Below are 16,953 nucleotides of genomic sequence, written 5' to 3' on the forward strand. Positions count from 1 at the left end.
CTAGGTCTATTGGTTCGACTGGGCTCTCATCAGGCCTCCTTTTTTTTTTCTCGGGGGGGGGGGGGGGGAGGAGGAGGTTAAGCGGGTTGGGTGGGTGAAGGAGATGGGGAGATAGAGCAGAGGTGGCGGTAGAGAGGGCTGCCCTGAGCTGCTTTACCTCTTCCCGCAGAGCTGCTTTACCTCTTCCCGCAGAGCCTTCACGTCCGTGTCCTGGGATGTCCTGGTGTTCGTCCCGACAGCCTTGTAGGCCCATGCTGCAATAGGCGGGAGGGTCGTTTGCAGCGGAGAAAAGTCGTTCTTGTTAGGAGTCATTACCTTCTGGGGCAATGGGTTGCGTGGAAACGGAAACTTATTTAGGATGGTATATCAACTAGCCCAGCAGACAAGTTTACCTGTGCAGTCTCGGAGTCTTGAATTAATCCACCTCTCACCCGGTAACTTCCTTATCCGGTGTTTGGAGCACTTTATTTGAAATAGATTGGTTTAATAATAATGAAATAGATTGGTTTTCGAAGTATGGAAATGGGGCGGTATGGATATGAAAATTGGTTTTTCAGGAAAGGAAATGGCGCAGTATCTGTCGCAGATATCGGGGACACCTGAACCGCGCCGTAAGGGAAAGGAGTGAAAGAAGAAAGGAAGAAAGAGGCGCCGTAGTGGAGGGCTCCGGAATAATTTCGACCACCTGGGAATCTTTAAACTTGCTCTGACATTGCAAAGCACACGGGCGCCGATGCGTTTCGCCTCCATCGGAATGCAGCCGCCGCGGTCGCGTTCGAACCCGAGAGCTCTGGATGAGTAGCCGAGCGCCCTAAACTCTGAGCCACCGCGGCGGGGTGGCGCAGTATCTGTCTCGCATCTCGGTGCGCCCGAGATTACGGTATCTGTCTCGCATCTCGTTGCTCCCGAGATTGCGGGAACAGCTACGACAGGCAGACGCAAACGATCAGTAAAATGGTGGACATAAAACTATAACAATGTCTGAACGATAATTCAAGGAACTAAAAAGGAGGAAAAACAGGCATGAAATGGCAGGGATGTGGCACGGGGATTGAACTCGCAGTCAAGGCTCATTTGCGGTTTCCTGCGCATTAGTCAGCGCCAGCTACAGTATTTGCCTTTACATGGCGACATACATAGCGTTCCTAAATTCTAAACCAGCCTCGAGACTCGTCGGGGGCACTGCTTTTGTGTGTGTGCATGAGAGCGTGAAACACTAGTTTCGCGTAAAATTGGAGTGTAACTGGGCGCTGAAATTTACAGGATTACTTGTCACACCATGGCTTCTTCCATATTACTGAGCGAGGCTAGATTTGAAAGGTCATGCAGAACTGTGGTTTTGATTCGAGGCTAAGTTTGGAAGGTCAAGCAGGCTTCAGAGAAACATCGACGAAATTGGTCTTTAGCTCCTCCGTGAGGGTATGACGCGGTAGCATTAATTGGTTAGTGTCCATATATGCGGAGTTATAAGCGGAGGAAACCGCTAGAAGAACTTTAGACACTCACTGTACACACCACAGCAGGCAGCGCAAATGCTATCGCGTTCTTGCCCTTCGTTATTGTCCTTTGCCCTCACTGTGAGTCGAATGAATCACCCAGAAGGATGAGTGGCAGGGATTGAATAGAATCTGATGGAGATAACGATATCATAAAGGCATTCAATCAATCAATCGTTTTACTTTCATCACAAAATGATGAGGGTTGGTTCAGGCAAAAAGTGGAAACAACGTCCACTTGAAACATTGCATTCATTAAGTGCCTTAAATCCACTGCCTATGGACTGATTTGGATTGCAAGGCCCGGTCAATTGCCCCGAGAAAACAATGGCCCGACCTCGTTGTTAGCATTATTGTGTCTTGGTCGCGCTTACCTGTAGCCGTGGATGCAAAAAAAATGCGCTTCTAGTTATGTTACTTGCCAACTGTACAACGATCTTCATCGTCGATGTCGCTCATTTTAAATTATCTTCAAATCGCGCGTCGACCGTCTGCTGCTTCGCATTCGCTTGGAACGTTTTCAGACAACGGCGACTGCTTCTTTTTTTTCTCATTTATTGTTTTCCACCCTGGAAAAACTAGACTGCCAAGATCCACGAGCAAGAGCGAATTTGTTGTGAAATTTTGAGACAAATGCGACTGTACATCGGCTATCACCTGAAGGAGCCCTTCGTAGCGCCGCAATGCTGTATCAGTTAAAGCGCCCCTTCAAGGTCGTTATAAACGCCATTGAAGGACGGATGGACTTAATAAATCTAGGGTTCACATTACAGAACTGAAACTCAAGACATCAAAACCAATTTGATACAAAATTCGGCGGCTAAGCATGTTTTTATGGCACGAAAACTCTCGTAATTATGCATTTTTGTTGTTTATTTCCTTAATTTTTCAATTGACCTTAGCTTCGCTCATTTATTTTTGTGATTTGGCAGATTTCGATTCTACGATGAAGTGAACGGGGTGAAGGTTGCTATATTTACTTAGCTTTGATTTAAAGGCCAAAATAAAATTCAGGCAGTCGGTTAAATTCGCCAGGAAGTCTTTTTTTTTTCTTAGTGGTGTTAATTGCTTCAGGACATAAAAGAAAATGGTTACGTGAAAGAAGCAAGCCGGATGGTTATATAGGTGAAAAGAGGTTGGCTGATCTCACGAAGGCTAGGAGAGACCTGTGATGCGGTGCCTGCGCCCAAGCATCATAGTAGGCAGCACTCTTGTCCATGTTGGAATATGCGGAGTGCTAGACGCACTCTGGAGCGGGTCCGCCCGGTATTGCACTGCCTCCGGGATCGGCCCGGGGCCTATGGGCGTATTAGCGTGTGGCGCCTTTTCTTTCTATCTTCCCTCTCCTATCCTTTAACTCCCCTACTTTCAGCACGCGGAAGCGAGCGTGGCTCGGCTTGAGCCAGTAGGCAGGTCCATTCTCTTTCCCTACTTCCTTTCAGCAACATCAGTCAGTCCATGCTCCACGTCACGTCGTTTTTACCGCTATAATTCGCAGAATTACACGTTGCAGAGAAAATTATAGGTTACAGAAAATTATTATAGAAACAATAGAAATTACAGAAAATTATATTTTTCAGAGGAGACTGGTGCCACCACCGGATAAAAGCCTAAACAATAGGGAGTCAATCGCATGGTGGCGCCTCCAAGCTGGGAACTTCGTAAACCCGGTCTGGCATATCATGTTCAGAAAGATGAGACAGAATGATAAGTGCAAGCACTGTGGGGCGAGAGGGATCCTCGACCACATAATCTCGGAATGCGCTAGCTCCCCAGGGGCTAAAGGAAATATAAATTGCAGAGAAACCTGAGAAGCCCGGCTGCTGAGCGAGGTCCCTGCTCCACAGCAACGAGCCATCCACCTGGCGGAAGAAGCCGCGAGGAGTCAAGACCTGTTTGCCTGCTTCTAACCGCGGAGGTACCGGGCCCCGTCATTCAGGCCTGCGTCCTGGCGGCGAGGAGTAGGGGGCCTTCTTATCTGGTGGAAAATAAAATTGGTATCATCATAATCATGATCATCATCATCACCGCTTGATAATACACGCGCGCGCTCCGGCCCTCGTGCTTTGCATCACTGCCTTCCTGTTGGCGAAGAAAAAGACAAGGGCTGCACGGCATCACAGGCTGTTCTGTTCCTGACGTGTCTTCACAGTCCAGAGACTTGTAAGAGTTCAACCGAAGCCCCGGCATGGAAGCCAAAGAAGAAAGGGCTCCCGAGGAGTCCAAGGCCGAGAAAGAGCTGACTGAAACTGTAAGTGTCGTCTTGCCGATATGCCCAGCGCAACCATCACTGGTTTCATTCTACGGCCTGCGGCAGAGAAGTTTCTGATATCTTATCCCACTTGATGATTGTGCTTGCTCTAAAGCGCGCTCAGAAATAGCACTTTCGTATGTGTGCAACCACGCTGAGATTACAGCAAGATGAAAACCACGCAATTCGTTCTTGTTAGCTTTCGCCGCAGTCTTTGAAAATACCGCTCGTAATCGTTAGACGTGCACCCATTTTCTCGCGCTCTAATTTCTTATTTTCTCTCTGCCTCTGCCGCCTTTCCTTTTTATCTTATTTCTTTCCCCTTCGTGTAGGAAGGCATACCGGGCCTTATTACTTGTTAAGCTACCCTAGCTGTCTTTATCTCCGTCTTCTCTCTTGATTGAACTTTATTTGGATATCTTTACAACAACCTCTCATTTTTCTCATTCCAGTCTTTTCGTGTTTTCACCTCGCTTCTTGAAGTGCATGGCGGCCAACAAGTGTGGAGGTCAATATCCATGGGCCTTTCTGTGCTCTCTCTCTCTTTCTCTCTTCTCACTCAACGCAGGCGGAAGTGGACCTTCCGAGGGAAGAGCTGATTCTTACGGCGAACCCTTTCGCAGTGCTCCTCTTCGAAATAGGCGTGATCGCCATCGTGGTCACGTACATCGTGCTCACGACGCCTCGCAAGCCACCCTTCGACGACTTCATCGAGCCCTGCCTCAACCTGAGCTGCTTCCAGCTCGAGAACGAGCTCTCCTCGTCGATGAACCTGTCTGCAGATCCGTGCGTGGACTTCTACGAGTACACCTGCGGTCTATGGGGCTCCTACCATCGCGGATTCGAGGATCAGTTCCACCTCCTCGAGGTAAGCGGCAATTTCCACCGCTAAATGTCGCCCTCTCTGCTCCACTTCACTCATCTGTTGAGATGAACGTAGCGCAAATGTTGGCTCACAACTCCATCTAGTAACATTGTGCTGAAAAAGTTCAAGGCGCCGCAGACGGCTTTGGCAGTGCAGTCGCGATGAACCTTTTTATACGTGTATTATTTGTCTGCGGTTCCATGCTTTTGAGGTTACTGTCCACTAGCGCAGAAGAGCTTATGTTTCTTAAGCTCTTCCGCGCAGTGGCAACTTTGCAGAAAAGGCCATCCGTCTTTTATAAACATCTCTCTACCTCTAAAAGAGATGGAGGAGGTGTGCAACAGAGCGCAGTATTCCTGCGTTTTGTTTGAAAGTACCCCAGCCCACCTCCCTCTGGTTTTAATGACAGCAGCTTCAACATGCGAAACAGAGCGCAAAACTACAAGTTTTCAAGCTACTAGTGTAGGCTGTGCCGTGTCGCTAATGGCTATTCAGTCTCAGGCCGCATTTGCGTAGATTTATTGACTGTTTGTAGTCTGAGGCGCGTTGAGCTTCTCCCCCATGTGTTTCGGCGACGAAGACGAGAAGGCTCTTGAGACAAGCCATGGTGCTGAAGAAAGCAACTGCTCTTGTATCAAAACCATAAATGTGCGTGCCCGTTAGCAGTAACTCGCCGATCAACTCTATAAATTATGATTACAGTCCAAACTACTTGGCATGGAGGCTTACATATTTATCGATTCTAGCAATTACAGCCTAGACTACGGCATCGGTATGCGGCATCAGGTGCACGCACCTCTTAATTCAATCACATTTATAAGGTATACATAACCCACTGCCGACGTGGTCGGCCGTAGGATATATCCAATCACGGCAGGGCTTGACCTCGCCTTCCCGAATTGTACTTGTTTCCCTCAGAGCACCCACGCTGTGCTGTGGGTCGAGGATATTGTAGCGAGAGCTACACTACGCTAGCTAGTCTAGCATTTCGCCGTGAGCCTGGGAGGCCGATAGTGCGCGTGCGCAAAACCAGAGAGGAGCAGCAGATGCGCGGCGCATGACGTCAGAGTTCGCCGCCGCCGCCACCGCGCGAGGAGCCGCGCTGGCCAGACTACGCCCACCGGCGCCGCGCGTGGATGCGCATGCGCGGCAACCGGAGAAGGGCAGTAGGCGCGCGGCGCATGACGTCAGAGGTCGGCCGCCGCCGCGGCCGCGTGTGGGGTTGTGTGGATAAACTGCGTATGTGCGGCTGTGTGTATATAAGCTGAGGTGATACAACTCTGTTTATCACAATCGCTTCGTATGGGTGACGAAACGGAGACTCCAGCCGCCGCCATGCGGCGGTATCGTCAGGAGGAAATCAATTCTTCGGACCCAGAAGTCGTCGCTTGGAACTTGGCCACACTGCAGAGAAATAATGAGCATCCGAAGGCTAAACGAGCGGCGGAGACACCTGAGCAAAGCGAAGAACGTCTTGCCGACCGGAGACGCCAAAAGGCGGAGTGTCACAACAACAAGCTCGACAACATGAGTAACCAGGGGGGAACTGCAGCTCTCGCTACGCATATCCTAGAATAGCTGAGCCAAGCCACTGCAATTTTTTTCTCTTTAACCAAGATGGGGATGAAAAAGTGATTCCCACAGCCTGCATTCGCTTCTCACAAAAGAAACTATCCTGGAAAAACGCGCTGGGAGCTTGACGCGTGCATTTCAATAGCTGTTTAATGCGCGAAGCACCACGCTGCAGAGAAGACTCTGCTTTTCAAGAACAGCACTGGCGAACGACGCATGCTACCTCCTTTGGATACCACTGAAGGTGACGCCCAGTGCTGCCTCTTTTCTGGGAGGGTGTCCCAAAAATTTATCGCCCGACGGCTACCGGATCAGCGCCGTGCGGGAGCAGCCGGCCCTCTTGTGTTGAGCTTCGCATTCCCGTAGATGTCGCAGTAACAAAGCAGCGGCAAATGCAGCATTCATGTCTGCACTTATAAACCCTAGGTTTACCTACTGCTAAGGCCCAGCCAATTGCATTTCTTGTCAGAGCCTGGTATGCACACGAATGATCGGCAGCTCCTTATATAAAGCCGGTTGTCGCTTAGACACGTCGCTGTTGAAATTGCTTGCTGTCCCAGAGATCATGGTGTGGTCTTTCCTGTCTATTGTTCAAATGATCTCCAAAACATATCCGCAAATGTCAACAGCTACCAGAGGCGGCGCCATAGATTTTGTAGTGGAGTGGAGAGGAGAAGGAGCGGGGGGTTAAGTTTCAGTTAGGTAAGATTCTTCTTTGGCATTGCTGCTTAAGGTTATAAAATTAATAAAACGCTGCGGTGGGAGGATCATGCGCTAAATCTCTGCCCAGGGAGTGGGCTGCAATTCGGACTGCATTACCGGGCAACCCCTTCCTTGTCAGCGTCTAAACGCAGCACTCGGCTGCTTTTTTGTGGCTCATCTAATTTTTGAGGTGGCGGTCGCCAGCACTAGGCTGCGTTGTTTATGTTTGAAAAAAAACAGCGCACCTTAAGACAAGGACAAAGGAGATATAAGGACACAGCGCTGTGTCGTGCGCTGTTTTTTCCAAATATGAACTACCAACTAGCCCGCTTGGCCACCCTTGCGTTCTTTGTACCGAATTGATGCCTGTTTCAAGAGTGAAATGCTTTTTAGCTCCCACTCGCAGGAAATTAATCCGAGCATCGTCTGGAAACCGCGGCGAAACAGAATCCGAGAATGAGGACCATCTTATTTGAAATATGCTGAAACTTTTCGTTCGAATCGTGCATAGGAACAAAGAAAAAAGTGCGTCTACGCGCTGCACACACCCCTTTTCTGCAAAGCATTTCATGCTTACATTTACTCTCAACGACTACGCAGGCTGTCAGTTTTTTCAAGTTGAGGACGAGGTTTATGGGGGTTTAATGTTCCTAACTGACTCAGGCTATGAGGGACGCCGCAGTGGAGGGCTCCGGATAATTTTGACCACATGGGGTTCTTTAGCGTGCACTGACATCGCACAGTACAAGGGCGTCTAGAGTTTTGCTACTATCGAAATGCGACCGCCGCGGCCGGAGTCGAACCCGCGTCTTTCGAGTCAGCAGCCGAGCACCATAACCACTGAGCCGCCACCGCGTCTTTGAGGACAGGAAAGCGCACGTCATAAACGTTTTTAAGAGAGAATAGGGTTCATCCTCTCGTTTTTGATGATCAGTCTCACCGTTCAGTGTACGCTGCTAGATGCATAAAATGAGTTTAGGCTGGCGACTTTTAACCGTTCATGAGCTTGCATTTGTGGTGTGCATGCTCTGTTAAGTTACTTCACTTGCCTTTTCACGCAGGCGAAAGTCTTCAGCCGCTTGAAGCGTCGACTTGAGGAACAGAAGGAAATGGTGGCGTCAGGCAGCCCCTTGCATGCGACTGACAAAGCGGCCCAGGCCTACCTCAGGTGCGTAGATGCGTACATCAAACAGGCCGACGCGTCGTCGATGATCGAGAGGTTCCTTTTCTCGAAGCTCTCCTTCTGGGATGCGGCCGTCCTTTCCGACAAGGTGAAGGTACCGAAGAGCCCGAGAGAAATGTTGAACATTCTTGGCCAGCTCGCTATTATTTGGAACATACCGGTTCTCATGAAATTCGGGCTAGCTCCGCGTCCTATAGCTGCGGTGCAACCGAGGGAGATAAATCCGACCGTATACGTCGACTACAGCGTCACCATCCCGCTATGGAAACGCCACAAGGATAAATTCCTCACCCCCGAAGCCCTCGCGCAGTGTCTCCGTGACTTCGCCGGCGTGGCATCGAATGGTGACGGAAAAGACATGGACGTGGCCAAACTCATCCAAGTCGACGTTTCCCTCACCACTAAATGGAGCGCGGCTGCGTCTTCGCCTGAACGAGTGCCCAAGTACATGCGGGTCAAAGAAATAACTTCCCAGACGCTCGACGCTATATCTTGGTGCCGGGTCTTCAGGAAATTCTTATTGTCTTCGCTTCATATTACCCAAGACACTGAGTTCTATATCAGCGACGTCGGCTTATTGTCCGTTACAGATGATATCTTATCTGATCACGACCCTAAGCTCATGTACCAACTTGTGAGGTTTCACGTCGCGCGAATGCTGGCCCCTTTCACCTCGTACAAGCTGCTCCGCTCCGCTTTCGGTAACCCTCCGAACGACTCGGCTCTCTCTGAACTGGTCACGGCGGAGTGCGCGACCGCCGTCGACCGCGTGTTCCCGTTCGCATGGGCCGTATTTGTCTTCGGCCCCAATGTCACCGCGAAACAACAGCAGGCGCAGGAGCAGTTCACTGCGCTCAAGACCAGGACGCGTTCGGCTCTGTCCGTGTTGCAGAGCGACTACCGGGCGGCTGCTGAGGAGAGGCTCGACATTTTAAAGCCCGTCGTCGGTTGGCCGAAGAAATTCGACGACTCGGCCGAGCTTGACAAAGTTGGATCCCATAATGAGTTCGATCAGGGTCCCTTCATCGAAGACTACCTGGATGCAGTCGAACGGAGAGCGCATGGTCCCGAGATGTCTATCAGCGGGCTTTGGTCGGAGAAGGAAACAGCCGCCAGTTTCCGGCCCTTCAAAGCCACTGCCATGTATTCCCCGTGGCTAGACCGTCTGTACGTGTCGCCGACCATTCTGTTCGATCCGTTCTTAGTGGAGTCTAGCGACGCCTTCACGTGGGGAGCCTTTGGACATGTCCTAGCGCACGAGCTCTGGCACGCGGCCTTCGGGGACCTCACCGTCGGCTTCTCGGCGGCGACAGATGTGGTACTGAGCGCGGTGCGCACCGTAAAGCACGACTGCATCGCCAATTCTGTAGCGGACGCCGGAGGCGATTCCAAGACCGCGCTTCTCTCTGCACCTGAAGACGTCGTCGACGTTACTGGACTCCAGACCGCGTACGAGGTCTTCAACAGTAGCAGCGGCAACACTGCAGCAGGGGCGAAAGGCGCTGCGGGTTTCACACCTCAGCAGCTATTTTACATCGGCTCCTGCTACAAGTGGTGCGCGGAGAACGGACACACCAGTCCGCTGGGCTCCGCGATCAACGCAAAGCCGTTCCTACGGTGCAACGTGCCGCTCATGATGGTGGACGGGTTCTCCGAGGCGTTTCGCTGCGCACAGGAGAGCCCCATGATGAAATTTCGTCGTGTCACACTATCCTGCAACTATTCTGACCTGAACCCGTTCCCCAATTCTTGACGACTTAAAATCAATTTGACGTCAGAATTTTTATTCTAGTGCATTCTGTTCTACTTTTTGTTTTGTTTTGTAACCTATATCGCTTTCCCTTGCAATCGCACAACTTTGTTAATGCTTCTGCACCTTTGAAATTAAGTGCAGTTGAGAGAAAGGAAAACTGGCGAAGAGATGCACTGCGAGCATTCTTTGTAAAGAGTCCACGTCCGTTTTGAACGCTTTCTATATAGCTTTTACTGTACCTTTTGCTCTATGTCATGCGTGTCAGAACAACTTCTTGTGCAAGTGCCTTGTTCGTGTGTCTCCGTCCCCTGCTGCGCTACAGTCTCGCTATTAATATGTACCAACGAGCCCAAAAAGCCACGCTGTTGTACATTGTTTTAGTTTCGCGTTTACCACTTCCCTCAGTATTTGGCCTGGCCTCTTCACCTACGGCATTAGATAGTGATTCGATGCCCCTGCGCTAGCTGTGCAATACTGTTTTTCTTCGGGTAAGAGATGCGCTGTAAGAAAGAAATTCAATGCACATGAGCAACTTGGAAGTAGAAGTTGATGTAAATCTGGAAGTAAGATATTTTCTGTAAGTAAACAAGGGAGTAATCCTTTTGTTCTCAAGTCTGGACGCTTACTTCAATATTCCGTGCACTGTTTGACGAAGTCGCACGGGGATTAACTCAATGCTTTCGTTTTCACACCTTATCCTCACTTGCCTTACCTTACCTCAAGGTAAGCCTCCTGCTAATTCCATTCAATTCATGACGAACTGAAATTTTTTGTCGCCATTTGAACTTTCGCGATCACTGTCACTATTTCTATGTCGCACTTTATATCGTGCTTTGCTACCTCCTGGCATGCTAGCGCACCTTAGCACTGGCATATGACTGACGTCTTTCCAATCTTCCAAAACACTTGTGCAAGCGAGAGCTTCGCCGTTGTACGCTACGTTTATCCACAAGAGTTGATCGGATACTTTGCAGGCTTAGATCGATTTGCGGAGGCTAGTAAGATATTGATATACTTGCATTAAAGTTTCTCGGTCGCATTTAATGTCTGGTATTAGAAGAGCGGTTCATAGGTCTTGCGATAAAGCAAGAGTCGCGATCAATGCGTCTTACTCTGCAGTGAATGATTTGCGCCCAGCGGTAGTCGCACATCTCGTTGGCAAACATTGAGAAAAAGAAGCGGTGATGGCATACGAATGAGACTGCTTTCGCTACTACTCACGGGAGCGAAACTTCGGACTTCGATTTTGGATTCATAAATTAAGTTTTTGGTTGCTGTCTGAGCAGGTTATTAAATTAAACGTTTGAAATGCTGACTCGATCCCTTACTTTCTCGGCTCGGAGTAGAAGTTCTTGTTTCGAGCCATCGTATTTCAGCTCGCGCTAATATTTTCAATTTTTATTTCTTCACCCGCTCGATTTATGAGTTCGTATTTATTCGAAGATACTTGCTCGACCGTTACGAGCGGAGAAAGGTTTTGTAGTTTTCGCAGTCAAATACCAAGACGCGTTTATCTAGAGTCTGTTTTTTTTTGTGTGTGTGCATGCGTGCACACACATTTTTTGTGCGTGTGTGCACTTGTTCGTGCACCGGCAAAAACTGGTTCGTGTGCACGGTAACATCGTTGGCATGCACAACCCGGACTGCTATATTTCGAACCACGCTCGTAATGCATACATCGAATCTGAAATGTGGTTTGCCTGTATGAACCTCTAATCTAAAAAGTGAAAGTCATTCTTTGGAGGATGTTTGGAGCTCCGCTTTTGGTGTTGGGATTTATTTCTGTGTTTTCAGTTCTCAATGAGGCGTCACAAATGGCAGGCATGGAGCATAAATTGGGCACACGATTACAATGGCCAGAGGCTGGCTCATTGGCGGCCGTTGTGCTTCTCGATGGGTTTAACTAATAAGCTTTGAAAAGAGAGGTGCTGAGAACAGGGCGCCGTGGGACACAACTGAATGGGAAATGGACCAAATTCCTCTTAGTTCTTCCTAGTGGAGAAAGTTTTTGATAACAATAATAACTGTGCAATCAATGTTCTATACGCACGGGCAGCTTCGATGTAGGCTCAGGCACATGGTGATCAAATTTCCGAAAGCCACCCGGGCGCTGTTAGCACGTGTCGTATTGTGTAATGTACATTGTGAAACTTGCGCACCATAAGACACGTCTCTGCAAAACGCCTACGAAGCGCTTCGGTTCAATCAGTCAGAAAATTGAGAACATATCTACTGGAGGACTGCTCTTTTTTTTAAAGGAAATATGTGCAGCTGCAGTGTAGTTCAAATACATCGTAGTTGGGGAAATTTAGCCGTAGGGTGGCCGTTCCCGAGCGAGGTGCTTTTTACATATGCATGTAATTGTCCATCGTTTCAGCCTCCAAATGAGGCCTTTTAACTGGGCGACGACGCCGACAACGCGTGCATGGGCTCTGCTCCAAATCCTATGCCTCTTTCCAGTTTTCGCGGACTCGTTAGGGTGACGACATTGGGCGCGAATTTGGGAGAACCTTCCTATAACAGCTAGTGCTGTGAAACGCCTGGACGTTTTGCCCTCACCCGGTGCAAGCAAGAGCAGTGATAGGTTTACCACAATCCCGCAACACCCAACTTCCAAGTTTACCTGAAGAGGCGGGACTTTCTTGGTGCGCTTTCTCCCAGGCGGCCCACGTTGTCCTTATAGGCCGAAACCCACCTGGCCAGCACTCTTATAGGCCAGCGGAATGATTTACTTAGTAGCTGTAATTAATAAATGATGCACTAATCATGAACAGCGACCTTCCCCACCCTTGCAAAAGCCGGTATATTATATTATCGCGTTTTCCCGAAGGTGGGTAAAGGAAAGGGAAGGCTGATCTTTTATTTTTGTTCGCCTGCTGATCATTGTGGAGGCGTGACATCGTTTGTCGCAGGAAAAGAAAAAAAAGAAGCTTTCTGGTAATTTTTCTGTCGAAGATTTCTCGCTTGTCCTTAAGAAAGGAAAACGCGAGGACAGTAAAACATACACACACGCACACACACGCGCACACAGGCAGACGCGCACGCATACGCGCGCACATACATGCACACGCACGCACACGCACACCAAGCCACCACTTCCTCCTTACTCTGTGCGCGGAGTAATTTACGCGACTCTTTGTCCTCGGAGTCGAAGTGCCGTTTCTCGCTTACATCGTCCCGGGATAAGACGACGACGACTTCCCCCAGATGGGCCCAGCGTACATCTGAGGTGTACGCAGGAAGGAAGCCAGTATATACCGTCTCGGAAGGCATTAACGCCACCGTCGCGGGGGAAATGTGCAGGCCCGGCAGTGAGCACATCGACGGCGATCAAGCGAGCGAAAGTGCCCTGTTGTCTCCTCGCGCCTTCCTCTGGACGGATTCCTCGTGGGACACTCGCGAGGCACGAAGACTGGCGAGGGATCTGCGTCCTTGTGTGACCTGCGCGCCTTCTGGCCGTTCGGCCCTGCAAGGTTGCTGCTGTGCTAAGGGAAGAAACGGGTGCGCCCTCCGAGCCAAGACCTTTCGCTTCTAGGCTCAATCCGAGCGTACATAGCAACTGCGAGCGTGCTTCGCTCGCGGCGACCAGGAAGCAGTAAGCAACGAATCGGCCGGTGGCACAGATCTTAATAATGACCGCCTGGGGAATCGTTCGGCCCCCGCGTGAGCTATAGTACATGGACTTTCCTATAGCCTTGCCTGCCTACCCTTGGCGATGTGCACAGCCTTTTCTCGCGCCATTCTCCATTCGCGATGGCTTCCGGAAACGGGATTGCGAGAGTGAAATAATGTTGCGAGCCTTTCTTCCTACGTCGACACGTGGGGCATCTTTCTTGTCTGTTCGTTTGTATTTGGTACTTTCTTTTCACGATTATTTTTCAGTTCTTGCCGCAGGGGAGCTCTGATTTTTCTCAATTTCGGCCGTATAACATCTAACAGGACGAATCGCGTGTTGGATGTTCGTGGAACATCACTATGTCTCCTTTGTTTTTCAGATCCGCGTCAGTCTAAATAAGCCGTGCTGTTCAACACGAAAAGAAAACACGGCTTCGCTGTGTCCACCTTGCAGTATAACTTTGCGAGTTTTGTAATATTACATGTTTATTTAATCTTGTCAGAAATTCTTTTTCTGGCTACCAATCAATTCACAGGTGACCGTTACGTAATTCCAGCTTGTCGGTTGGCTAGCCGCTTGATAGCAAACAGCGGTTTTGAGTTGGCGTTCTGGGCTTAGTGTTGTCGAGAAAGGCCTTTTTTTTTGCACCAGGCTGAGCGCCTCGAGAACTTTTTCTGGCCTTGCGCGTCGCATTACATTTATTCTGACAGCAAAGGCGATATCTCCACCTTGTGTGCCAGTGGCTATGGTCTTCTGCTGATGATAACGAGACCGCGGGATGGTCACATCTCAAAGAAGGTGAAACGCAAAAACTCCTGCGTGGAATGCGATGTTTGTACATGTGATCTGCCTCTGACCCTAGTGGTCGAAATTATTTTGCAGGCTTTCACTACCGCGTCTCTCCTAGCATACGCGCCGCTTTGAATATTTTGAACCTTTTGGAGCGCAGATATTCTTTTCTTCACGCCGAGAAGGATTGTATCTGTGACCGCGATAACCTGAAAAAAAAAAATGACGAGAAAAAAGACGAAAGACACAACAGCTGACCAGAGCAGATCTTTCGATTCGTGCGATGTACTGCGTCTCATTTAGTTAGGGGATGAGTCAAAGGAAGCGGTAATTAACGAAACTGAACGCGCAGTAAACTTATTCGGGTGCAATAAAGCATCCTGCTGCGTGAAGGTACTCCATGCAAAGGTGCTATTCCTGAGCGCCAAGCAGGGCCTCCTGCCCTGATGGGTGCTAAGTCACTTGTTAAGAATCTTCCGATCCCTCCGTGGGAAATACGGCTTTAGTAACGCGTTTGAGGGCAGCCGTCTGTGTACATTAAAGCGATTCCGGCGTAAAACAAGGATCAACGCCTTCCTTACGACATTTCTTAGCAGTATTTTTTGCATGAAGTGACTTTTGGGAAACATTTATTCATCTTTCTTAGAGAAAGTTGTGTGCTATTCCTTTTGGTAGTGCAGTGGCAGTACGTGTCGTGAGGGGTTTAACGTCCAGAGAGTCCTGATGGGCTACGAAAGCCACCGTATTGGAGCGCTCCGGATGAATTTCGACCACCTGTGGTTGTTTAACGAGCACCGACATCGCACAGCACACGGGCATCTTTGCGTTCCGCCTGCGTCGAAATGCGTCTGTTGCGACAGTGATTCGATCGCTCGTCCGGGGTCTCAGCAGCTGAATGCGTTAGCCTCTGCACCTCCGCGGCTCAGAGAGAAGTCAAGACTGCATGAAAGTGCCCGCATACTTAAGCTATGGGACGGAAGGCTAAGCAAGCTGTCTGGGAAGTTTCAAAGCGTGGAATCGGGAAAAGCTTTTGCGGGCCTTTCGGCCTGGATAGCGGTATGCGTATACAAAGGAGCCTTCATGGGAATATCGAGGTTCTTCGTTTACGTTTTCGCTACTGATTGTTCTACAGCGGTAGTTGTGGAACTATGGCGATTTTGGTGTACGGGTAGCTGAGTTGAGTAGCCGAAGCATGAACAGCGTTCGACTGATAAACCAAAGTCCGTCTAAAGGGCGCGCATGTTGCGTAGGCGTCGGTGCCACACAATGCCCGGTGGTGGGACCTTCGCTTGATGGAATTTTCATATTGAATCCAACACACTGGTAGAAGTCGTCGATACGAGTGAGCCATACCAGTGTGCGTGTAGTCTGTGCAACTCTCAAACATGGCAGGCACATTATGTTCCTTAGAAGTAGCTGCCGTTCGCGGTCAATCGAAATCATGGACCGTCAGCTGGAATGCATGATATACTGAAGAACACTTGTGCTCGAGAATAGCACCAATGATAAACGATGGTTTATGCGCGAGCGTAAAGCTGGATGACAGAAGTTGAAATGGGTTCGGATTGCAACCCTTCCTTTTATACGTGGGGCTTCTACTGCAGGAGAAGAGAATAGGTTGGAAAGGGATCCTTGTAAAGAGCACTATGCAAGATAAGTGGCTCGAGCGCACTCTCAGCCACACGACGACGTGAAGAGCAGTATGCAAGATTTGCTGCCTTCGACCAAACTGCGGAAAACTGGGACACTTGTGTATGGGGATGAGTATCTTAAAATACATGGCGTTGAATGGGCAAGCTACCCGAGAGGGTGTCCAGAAAAAGCGCCCTGTGCTATTTTATCACTGAGTTCACAGACACAGTGGCTGTTACGGCTCTCGATGCTTGTGCATATAATTTGCGCGTGCCCTCAGTTTATGTCAATGAGGCACAACTTAAGTTCTGCTCCCAGTTATTGTGATAGCCATAGTTGACGAAGCGAACTATACTTCTGGAGGATGGCGTCATCTTGTGCTTCCTAAATCCAAGTGCACCATTTGTATAGGTCGTCTCTCTCTTTAAAAATGTGTATAGGTTTGTATGGCTCTATCAGCAAATACGATTATGACACCTTTGGTTTGGGTTTATAGGTTTAATGTCCCAAAGCAACCCAGGCTTTGTGGGGTCTGTAGCGGAAGGCTCCGGACTGACATCGCGCAGTAAGCGGGCCTCTAGCATTTCGGCATCGTCGTAATCGAACCCGCGACTTTCATGTTCTGTGGGATGTCAGTGCACTTAAAAGAACCGCAAGTGGTAGAAATTATCGGCAGCCTTCTGCCTCAGCGTATTCCACAGCCTGAGTTGCTTTGGGAGATTAAATATATGAAACTAAACAAGATGTGCCATATTCCTATTTGCTGACCCACTCAAACCTATGTACATTTTTCAGTAGGGCTGACCTGCACGGTAGACCTGGAGACAGCACTGCGCTTTTTAAGGCGTGCGCATCATGTGCTGCCTCAGTCTGCTCCTCCCTTCCTCTTTATTCAGAGTAGAAACTGAAACCTTCGTTTTATGCGATAGCATAGAGGCCTCACCGGATCAAAAAGCCCGCTGCTATCCTCCGGCGGGTTGTCCAGAAAAATCCTGATTCGCTGGCGAGCAGTTACGTCGCCAGTGCGGAGAAATCCCATTGGCGGGGCCTCAAAAGCCCGGCAGTGACGTCACCAGACCGGATGTGTCATCACC

General features: G+C 49.5%; 1 protein-coding gene across 1 annotated transcript; it reads left to right on the plus strand.

Moving 5' to 3' along the window:
- The first annotated feature begins 3,684 nt into the window (after positions 1-3,684).
- Positions 3,685-9,822, plus strand: LOC144095235 (endothelin-converting enzyme 1-like). Its single transcript, XM_077629021.1, has 3 exons — positions 3,685-3,747; positions 4,316-4,615; positions 7,948-9,822. Exons 1-3 carry the CDS (start codon positions 3,685-3,687, stop codon positions 9,820-9,822), a joined length of 2,238 nt encoding a protein of 745 aa, XP_077485147.1.
- The last annotated feature ends 7,131 nt before the right edge of the window (positions 9,823-16,953 follow it).

This window comes from Amblyomma americanum, chromosome 6 (genome assembly GCF_052857255.1).
Source record: "Amblyomma americanum isolate KBUSLIRL-KWMA chromosome 6, ASM5285725v1, whole genome shotgun sequence".
Lineage (NCBI taxonomy): Eukaryota > Metazoa > Arthropoda > Arachnida > Ixodida > Ixodidae > Amblyomma > Amblyomma americanum.

Bases quoted from the DNA above. Each gene is read 5' to 3' on its own strand.
- LOC144095235 (XM_077629021.1), top strand. From the start codon at position 3,685: ATGGAAGCCAAAGAAGAAAGGGCTCCCGAGGAGTCCAAGGCCGAGAAA. The intron at 3,748-4,315 runs GTAAGTGTCGTC...CACTCAACGCAG, and splicing joins AGAAAGAGCTGACTGAAACT to GCGGAAGTGGACCTTCCGAG. The intron at 4,616-7,947 runs GTAAGCGGCAAT...CTTTTCACGCAG, and splicing joins ATCAGTTCCACCTCCTCGAG to GCGAAAGTCTTCAGCCGCTT.